The 10440-nt window shown below is 43.6% G+C and overlaps 1 protein-coding gene across 1 annotated transcript in view; it reads right to left on the bottom strand.

The window, feature by feature from the left end:
* UBE2E3 (ubiquitin conjugating enzyme E2 E3) overlaps window positions 1-10042 on the bottom strand; it is a 54255-nt gene extending 44213 nt beyond the window's left edge. The window contains exons 1-3 of the mRNA XM_064718360.1: window positions 9843-10042; window positions 8377-8579; window positions 6174-6224 (exon numbers count right to left, since the gene is read on the bottom strand). Coding sequence (XP_064574430.1) covers window positions 6174-6224; window positions 8377-8570 — 245 coding nt within the window. The 5' untranslated portion in view covers window positions 8571-8579; window positions 9843-10042. The remainder of the gene's footprint in view (window positions 1-6173; window positions 6225-8376; window positions 8580-9842) is intronic.
* Between the last annotated feature and the right edge of the window lie 398 nt (window positions 10043-10440).

Consider the following 10440-nt stretch of genomic DNA (forward strand, 5'->3'; position numbering starts at 1 on the left):
GAAGGAAGGAAGGACGGAAGGAAGGAAGGAAGGAAGGAAGGAAGGAAGGAAGGAAGGAAGGAAGGAAGGAAGGAAGGAAGGAAGGAAGGAAGGAAGGAAGGAAGGAAAAAAATGCTTAGGAGAAATAAAGAGAAATCTAGAGAAATCAATTCTAGATATGAGCAATACTAACAAGTAGAATTTCAATATTCATTTGAGAGTTACTTCAAATATGTTTGGAGAGGAGCCATGAACCCTCTTCACTGTATTTTTTTAACTGTAAACTTCTGTATAGGGAAGGAAGTGTTAGAAATAATCTTGTGGGTTGTATTCTCAAAACCATTCTGCAAACTTCAGCTGTCTTTTCACATAGAATGCATTTACTGCACTCAGTGGTGACAGTGCTGGGCAGAGAGAGACAATAAAAAGCATAATGTGTCACAAGATATATTATCAAGTAGAGTTTGGGTGATTTTTTTAAAATTTTGCCCATTCAGCTTCAGCACAAGCATTTGGGGACATACTTTAAACATAACTATCTTTTACACACCTTAATCAACTGCTCTTCTATAGGGAACCATTTAGTGATCACAACCGGGTATTCACTGCAGAAGTGGAAACCAGAAAAATTGACTTTTTTTTTTTTCACTGGGATTCAGTATTTAGTACTATGAAGACATTTGACCAACAAGAATAAACACAAAACTGGGAGACTTACAGCGATCTTAAAAGTCAACAGCTTGAGTGCAAGAAAAAAACATACATGTGAAGAGGGGCACACACTTGTGCTACTGTATAAAGGCTTCTATTTGACTGCATGCAAGATATTCTTTCTCCTCCTGATTTCATAAAAGCAATAGAATGCCTGGTTTTGACAAAGGGGAGATGGAAACTTACTATATTTGAGAGACAAAGGAATGGATTGGCTTATTCATATCCTGGTGTGTGTGGCAAAAAGCTTTGTGTGAACAATGCCTACTCTGAGAGGAGAGAGGAAAAACCCAGCAGAGTTCATTTGAATCACCTATTTAAACCATTTAAGCAAACTTGGATGATTTTTTCCCTTTTTTTTTCCCTCCCTGGGGAGCATTACAGAGTAATCACATGAATCTGCTTCACTTTCTGACTGCAGTAGTCACCTCTGTGGCAGAACTGGAGCAAACCACAGCTGTGCAGTAACATCTTCAACAGGCACAACTGTTTGCAGAGTAAACATTTGCCTATAACCTTACTGCAGACAGAGTATGTTAACAAAAGGAATGCTTCTACAAGCTTAGCTGCAGCACCTTCCTCACAAATACAAGGCTGCATCAGCTCAAATCCAGCGCTACCTCTGCACGTGGACAAGTCTGCACCACCAGCACAATTTTTCATTGCTCCTCGTTTCAAACAGCTCAACTGAAAGAGCTTAAATTGCTGGTCTGAGGAATACCTTCACAATATTGCTTTAAACACACACTGCAGTGCTCTACACTGATGGAATAACAAGTGCAGTCCGACAGTTACACACATCTGGATTCATGGGTCCATAACCAAAGCAGTAATAGTGTTCGCCTGCCAGGATTTTGCAGGCATTCTTCTTTGTGTCAAACTCCAGACCCTGGTGTTGGCAACACTCTGCAGGGTGGAATTAGCCCAAGATGTGGCAGTAATGAAAGGGACAAATGCAGTTCTTAGGAAGCAGAAAAATCCTATATTAAAACAAACCCCTTACACATCTTCCTTCCATTCGTTCTTAGTCCACATACTTTGGAGCGTTATTTTAATATACATAATTTCAAAACTAACTACCCATAAACCATCAACCTATTTGCAAGTCTAGGAGAGGCTACAAACAGCAAAATCATCAACTGCCACCTTTTGTAGTACTGCTCAAGAAATCACATTAGTATATATTAGCATACAAGGCCTGAAAATAAATAGGAATCAATATTGCAATCCCTATTAAGGAAAATCTTTCCAACAGACCTGTAAGGTCAGGCACTCACTGGCTAGAAAATGAGACAGAGCAGGGAGCTTCTGGGGTGATCCAAGCAGCTCTCCCTTAGCACTAAGTCCCATTTCCCAGCAGCTACAAAGAAAACAAGTTGTTTCTCTGACCAGTGCTCCAAGGCATGTGTTATGCCTGGCCTTTCCACTTTACTTTTTTCTTTTTAACCATCTGCTTTCAAATATCTGATTTTCACATTAGTAAAGAGAAGAGATTAAAGCAAATTTACAGCACAGGATATAAAAGACTTACATTCTCCTGCTTGCCTGGGAAAGATGCACTATTTCAACTCACCACTTTTTAAACCACATGAATTAAGCTCTGAGTGGATACACTGAATTTGGTGTTTGCATTCATTTCCTGCAAAGTTTACACTAAAGTGGATTTGTTGTAAATGGGCTGTAAACTATAAACTAAGCTGACATGAGTGTTATTAAATAGAACTTCAAAAACTTTTCCACAGAGAAGAACAATATTTAATTTAGGAATGGAAATGAGGAAGAGCAAGCAAAGAAAACCAGGAATACACATTTTTGTTATTGTAGATCAGCAGGGCAGCCAGGAACAGCTAAAGGAAGCTGCTATAAATCACAGCACCCCTGGGAACAGCCCCACTTGTGCCAGCCCTAAAATCCAGGAAATACAATGAGAGCTGGAGACAGCAGCGCCCTGCTCCACCTGAGCTGCAGGTCTCAACAGCAGCCTCAGACAAAACCTTAACTACAGAGCAGTGACCTCTGATCCAAACAGTTTTATGCTATGAGCTGACAATAGTTATTCCAGATATGTCAAACTTATTTAAGAGCATCTCTGCAGCCCAGATTTACCATGCACTACGTGCAAAATCTTTGCAGCATTTACCTGAGAGTCTGTAACAGTGGGGTTTGGCACACTTCCACACCTTGAAGTGTGTATAAGTGCTTGGCCATGGTTTGAAACTGAGCTGCCTAGGAGCAATAGGGCCAAGATCTTTTTAGCTTTGCTTTATGCTATTAAAAGCACAAAAGAAATTAAATACAGCACACTGCATCAAGTAGCACAGCTTTGAGTTAAGACTGCAAAACCAAGAAAAAATGGAAGCAGATACCTGTCCTTAGTTTACACCTATGTGTCCTAGTGCTATGGTGTATGTTGGACAGTAATGTTTCAGGCTTTTATGTTGAACAGGAGAAAACATGAGTGGAAAGCAGCACCTAATTTTTCTCCAACATCTTTAGTGGCCTAAGACTGAACTTAATTTTATAGCTTTTGATGCTTTATCTTTCTTGAAAATCACACCAAAATCACAGGAATTTAGTACTACTCATGTTAAGGAGTAAAGCTATCAGCATGAAGACACTAAGTTTTACAGTTGGTACCGAGATGCAGCTCATATTCACTGCTCACAAACATGACAGCATGATACATGACAACATGATTTTTTCAACAGTTCATTGTCCAATTAACAGAATCAGAAATCAATCCTTTTTGTTGAGACAGGCAAGTGAAAAACTACAGTTTAGTCAGTTTTACTGTGCCTGCCATTCTGCTATTCCAGTGCCTAAAATAGAAATCAGTGTGCAGCCCAGGCCTGCTCAGCATACCCAGGAACAGGGCTTTCTTGGGGCTCTGACATTTTTATAAAGCAGATGTTACAGCAATAGGTGTGACTGCAGGAAAAGCAACTGCTGGGGAAATCTACACCTCTTTTGCATGAGAATCACAGTGCAGCCAGTGGTGTCATTCTAAAGTAGATAAATCAGCCTCGGGTCACTCCCATGGGGTGACTCTGGGCAGTTGCATTGCCAGGTGAGAAGTGGCAGCAGATATCAGTATTTAACATGATATGTGAGAGCTCAGCATATTTGTACTTTAGTATTTGTACTGGATCCTGTTAAAGTAACATTTAACATTTTATATGTGTCATTACTGCATTTTAAAAATTGCTAATTTTTCATTACTTATGTAACTGAGTAAGCAGAAGGACTATCAGCATCCAAGAGCATTAGTTGCCAGTTGTATTCTTGTGAAGTTTGCAATATGTGGACTGCAAATGATAAGATTGTGCTCTAGAACTGGAAGAGAAACAACTGTGCGTGAAAAACTGGTTCTGGGAGAACTTAGACACCTGGCTTTTATTTTTAAAGCACATGTGAATATGCCCAAATTATACAGGCTTTTAAATGTTTTGTTTTTTTTTTTTTTTACAAATTCTTTTCTTTTCACAAGAAATGTAGTAAGTAGCATTCTGCTGCTTGTTGCATGATGAGCAGTGCCGAGGTCTCATCAGCCTGCTGTGTCATCTGTAGCCTAATCTGTGCTACTACACCCTATAAGAAAGTAAAAGTGCCAACTGTTTCTGCACATAACACACAGCTGCATTTACTTCTTGGTACCAGAAAGGCTCCTTCCAACAAGTCAGTTTCAGTGGAACAGTAAATACTTAGGGCACTGAAACTCTGTTCAAACTGTTTATCATGAAAACCCAGATCTCCTGTTACAGAAGCTTGTTTCTCTTGTAGATTTTTTTTTCTTTTTTTTGCAAAAGGTAAAAATGCAGTCATCATAAAGTTTTTACTGAGTAAATCCACCAAATTCCTCATAAAAATACCTATGGGAACAGAAGCATTGACTTCCACAGTGGCAAAAAAATAACATTCTTTTCCTACTCTCTGTAGGAAAGAAACTTGAATAATTTTAGACACATTGGGGGAGTTTCATCATTCTCAACATCATTCCTGGGCATCTGGCTGTACCAGCTCATAAGCAAAATGCTCTGCAATACTCCTTGTGCTAATAGGAGAGGAACACACTCTGCCAGGGAGCCAAGTATCAGATAGTGCTGCAGAGTGAGAAGGCTTCTCTTTTTAAAAGCTGTAACTTGCTGTACCCAAAACTGCTACAATTATCTTTTTGGCAACTGTAAGCAAAGCGTCGGGATTCTATTTTATTTAAATACTTTCTCTTCTGCCATGCCCCTTTGATGGTCCAAATATAAAATGCAGGACCAACACAGAACTATATCCCAGTAATTAACTTAAAGTTATCTAAAGCAGTTATTTAAAACCAAACCTATCTCCCCACACAACAAACAAACAAAAAAACCCACCAACAAAACAAAAACACAAACCCCAAACAAACAGAGCCACTCACCCTACATGCAAATACATCAGATGGCCACAGGCAAGCAACAGCATAGTCCTCAGGACAAGATGCCTTCACCACAAATTCAATAAAACACTGCTTTGGTTTAGCCCCTGCACTCATGGATTAGTGAGACAGAGGAACAGCTCATATTTTATCAAATTCCAAAAACACCCACCAACTATTCAAAAGCCAAACAATTCCAACACAGAATCAGAAAGCATTTCCAGCAAATTTTAAAAACACATCCATGGCTCACTGTTACACGAGTTATTAAGATACCTTCCAGTCAGAAATCTTACAGAGATGTCTCAAATGAAAGCAACATTATTTAAAGCTAGCTTTACTGCAAATCTGAACACGGGATGCTAACAGCTAATGAGAATTTTTATATATCCTTTAAATAAAAGTAAAACATTAAAAAGATTTAAAGAAATCGTCTAACTGTGCTACTATCTAACTTTCCTACAGATCAAGTACTTAAATTCCAAACCATCACTTTAAAACTAAATCACTCAGCCTTCCATGCTTAAAATTTTATTTTCTAAAACCAAACAGAAGTGCCTCCCAAGTTGGGAACTTCCTTAGAAATATTCTTTTTATCAAAAGACTACAACTTTGACCAACAGATACATAAATTTAGAGGCAATAGCTCAGTTTATCTGTTAAACAACATACTAAGAGAAAGCATATAAAAATCACATACAGTTCTTTACTTCAGAATGAAAAGACCACTCTAGAAACTCAGCACTCAAAAACCCAGTTCAAATTACATGCAGACATTTAGCTGAAAGCTTCAGCATATTTTGACATTCATATAATTAATGTTTCACAAAGGCAGTGACCAGCTATGAACAACAAACCGAACAGATTTCACTGTACACATCAATCACTAATAACTACACCTCCAACATGCAAACAAAATATCAAACTTCAGTTTCAAATGTTGTGTGTGCTTGTTCAATCCTCTGTATGCAATCTCTGTCTAACAGTCACCCGTCATAAACACGAAGTTTGCCTTTTGTTAACCTGAGACCATTATTTTCCTACACCGACCACAACTTAAGAAGCCATTACATACCTGCAGTTAGGAGGAGGATCAAGGGTTATTTCAGCTAGCTCCTTCTGGATTCTGTTGGTGAAATGAGAACAGACACAAAGCATTTGAGATAGTCTATAGAATAAATCAGGGAATTACACTGCCCTCTACCACCATGCAGTTAAATGCAAGATTGGCTTTGCCTTCAGTAATGCTAACATGGCTGCTTCCTCTTTGTTCTCAGAGGCATAACCCAAATCCCACAGCTGAGAAACTTTGCAGCTTTTTTCCTGCTCCACACTGCATGTAAACAGAACGCTTACAGCTGAGCTGGGTAGAAATTTCCCACAACTATTCAGGAAAGTAACTCTTTTTCACATCCGAGCACTTTTTACCAGGGAGATTTTCTTTTCAAGCTAATATGCAAATGAGGCGGGGGTGGGAGGGGGAGCCTGCACAAGCAGATTTGACAATGACTTTAAACCAGAGCTACAGGACCTGTGACTGAGGCTCAAATGAACCGTGCTGGCAGCAGACACACTCTTTGCACAATATTTTACCTATTACTTTGCAGTGTGTTTAAAAAGTGGATTTGCAGATCTGCCAGGCTGTCTCTGTTACTGGAATAATCTCTCTGGATCAACTTTGCTTCTCTCCCTATCTTCTGCTGCCTTTCCTCCTGCAACCTTATACAGTAGCTGTGTTTATGTGATAAAAGTTGATACAATAACTTGAAATAATCTATGCATAACTTTACTCTATTACAAACATTCCCAAGGAGTTAAGATGTGCAAAATGAGTACTGAAAACTTCCTGTCAATTTAAGTTTATCCAAGTACATAAGACGTGCAATTTCAAAATACACATGGTTAACTCCTCTTAAAAAGACCAAGACTTCACCAAAGGACCCATAAGAGCAATACTGTGAATTTCATGCAAATAGCAGATGTTAAAAGGTGAGCTAACAGAAACTGCTCTGGATGTCCTTGCATTAATACCAATAAGTTCAGCCTACTGAACTATCTGAGATGCATGGAATTAGACTTGCAACAATTAAATGAAAGAAAGACAATATGGGAAAACTCTGTCAAAAACCTGTATCTTAGGCTTGCCAAATAAAGACAAGTAACAACAAATTACAAGTGCTACATAGTAGTTGCAAAACTTTTTCTTCTTTAGCCAGTCTTACTTCAAAGGATTTCTTTAACAAGCTCAAAAGTCTTCAAAGCCATGCAGCCATTCTCTGCAACAATTTTAACATATTTCAAAAAGAATTTACTAAGTTTAAGTCCAATGCAAAATTACTAAAGTGTTTGTAAAAGTCAGAACTACAACAGTCACACTGAATAAGCAAAATTTGAAGCTACTACAGCTATTTTACAACTTTTCTTGCTACAGGATACTTGTAAACGCTTTCAAAGAGAAGCAACTCCAGGGAAAGGACTGGAAAGTTATGTTTCATCTCCAAAAACAGCTGGAATTAAAGAATTTCAAGTTTGAGCATTTCACGCAGTTGATCTTTGAGAAAATTACCAGAGTATACATCTTGAGAGCCAGACTGCCAATAAATTTACATGCAAATGAAAGTGCAACCAATACAACAAACAAGGTTTCTGAAGATTCTCATACTTAAAGGTAGAAGCTAAATGTAGAACATCCCAGTTTAAATCCACATATCCTAAGGAAGAAAACCCACCTAAGTTTCTCCCAGGAGAATGGCAGAATGAACCCATTCCTTCAAGGTGTGTAAGGCTCTCCTGTGCATCATCATGAAAAGCCCTCATAAGACCCAGAGAAGCCACTGGGGTTTTATGACTTCTTTAATTAGACAGCATTGCCTGTCATCAGTTTACCAACCATAATAAAATATTCCAGGAGGACTCCACCCTATACCAATCAGGCATGGAAACCTAACTCAGAAAAAAAGCACCAAAGCTCTCTCACACATTTTTGCAAATACAAAACGTACCGAGGTGCCCCCCCTCCCAGTCAGCCTGTAAGTTACCAAGTTCTGTACCAACTCTTCAAAAGACATAGGATCATTCTGTGTAACTGTTACCCCACCAAGACTTGGATTAATTAAAACACTGCTTAGCAGGCTCCTGTCAACTACCCAAGTTGATAGTTCACTCCCTTCCACATATCTTTACAAGAAGAATGCCTCTGCCCTGACAAGTGCAGCACAAGTACTGTGACTCCAAATACCGTGCAAAAATACTGCAGGATGTTTCACTCCCTCCTTTACCTTTTTGCACTAGTAGATAGCTTAGCAGTAGTTTTGCTGGAAAGTTTGGTGTTCTTCTTCTGCTGGGTGGCAGAGGGTTTTCGTTCTTCTTGCTCTTCAGGTTCAGGTGCAGGCGGATCCCTCTGATCAGCATCTGAACTACCACTGCTGGTACTTGGACTTTCATCGTCTGACCTCTGTCTATCACTGGACATCGTGGGGAACTTTTTGGGGAAAGAAAAGAGGCAGAGTTAATACACAAGGAAGGACTCTCTCTTGTCATTCCCCAAGCTCCACTGACCTCTGCCTACCACTGGACATCATGCAGAACTTTTTTGGGGAAGAAAAGAGGGAGAGTTCATAGAAGGCAGGACTCTCTCTTGGCGTTCCCCAAGTTCCAGAAAACTTTGAATAGGTGACAAGTCAGTTAGAGTGAGAAATTAATCAAAATATACTTCCTGTCTCATGCCCGAGGACTGGAGTTTGACAGCTACAAAGCAATATTTACATTTCTGAAAATACAGATATTTCCAATTTTTAAACCCACTCACATTTTTTTCATACTTTAAACAATATGCCAATTGTCGACTTTGTTCTAACGCATGAGACAGATTTAGTAGGGTACTTAGGCAATGAACATTAATAACTTATGACACACTGTAAATAACAGACCTCACTGAAAATGTTTTTAAAAAGTCACTAATAACCTGTAAATATTTACACTGGAGCAGAGCATTTTATTGGGTCCAAACGCCAGATCCCCCCTCTTCCCCTCTCTCCGAGAAAATACACTGCCAGTAACACTTGGGTTGATTTCAGATGGAAATGTACACTTGCTCTAAGCATTTAAAGGGCTGGCACGGGGGGAACGAGGTTTGGTTTTTTATTGGTGGTAGGGCTTTTTTTAGTAAGGGGAAAAGCCCCGCGACGCATTTAAAGCCACTGGGGTAGCAGCAGCCCCGGTTATTTACATGGCCAGCAGCGAGAACTGCATTTGGCCACCACAGAGCTGCCGGAGGGGGAAGAAGCATAATTCAAACTGCACCTTCTGCACAGCTCTCCCCGCCGCCGCTCCCCGCGCAGCTCCGCCAGGCAGACCGACATTTTTCCGCCGATCGTGAAAGGCGGGGGGGGGGAGGAAGGAGGGGGCTGCCCCGGCGGCCGGGGGGGCCGAGGAGGAGCGGTGGGAGCTGCGGCAGGGCTGGATCCAGGCGGCCGCCCGGCCGCGCTTTGTGGGAAGCGCCAGCCCGCCTCGGCTCGCCTCGGCTCGGCGGGCGGCGGCGGCTCGCCCGGCCCCGCTCCGCACCGTGCGTGTGCACCAAGTGAGGCGTGAACTCGGGCCGGCCCCGCGTCCCCGGCCGCCGCCAGGCAGCGAGCGCCGAAAACAAGAACAAAGCTCCTCTACCAGCCCCCCCGCCTCCTCCCCGCCTCCCCCCACCGCGCTCGCCCAGCCGCCGCGGCGGCCGCCTCGCCCGCCGCTCCCTTACCTTCGCCGGCGTCCTGTCCCGCTGCTGGGTCGGAGGGGCGGGATGGCGGGGGGCCGGGCCGGGCCCGCGGCGCCCGAGGAGGGGACGGAGGCGGCCGGGGGGCTCTACGGCGGCGGCGGCGGCTCTGTGGCCGGGCAGTGTGGAACATTGAGAGCCGGAGCAGGGGGGGACGGGGGGAGGCGCGGTGCGGCCCCGCGGCCGGCGGGTGGCGCTGGCGGGCCCCGCTCTGCGGCGCGGGCTCCCGCGGCGGGCCGGGGGGCCGGGGCGGGGGGCGGCGGGAGCGCGCCGCGGACGGAGGCGGGGAGGGGGCCCGGCCGCCCCCGGGCTCTCCCCGCCCCGCCCGGGCTCCCCCGCCTGCCCGCGGCCGCCGGCGGAGCTCCCGGCGAGCGGGGGAGGGGAGAGGGGGCGCTCGCTCCCGCCTGCCGGCCGCCGGGGTGCGCGCAGGCGCGCTCCCGCCGCGGCCGGGGGCGCGCGTGCTCCGGGCCGGGCAAGGACAAAGCGGCGGCCCGGGAACGGGGGGTGGGATCGCCCCTCGATGGCAGCTCCGCCCGGGCCGGCGTCACCCGCGGCCGTCAGCGGAGCCCGGCTCCCGAGGGGC

Source organism: Zonotrichia leucophrys, chromosome 7 (genome assembly GCF_028769735.1).
Source record: "Zonotrichia leucophrys gambelii isolate GWCS_2022_RI chromosome 7, RI_Zleu_2.0, whole genome shotgun sequence".
In the NCBI taxonomy this organism is placed as follows: Eukaryota; Metazoa; Chordata; class Aves; order Passeriformes; family Passerellidae; genus Zonotrichia; species Zonotrichia leucophrys.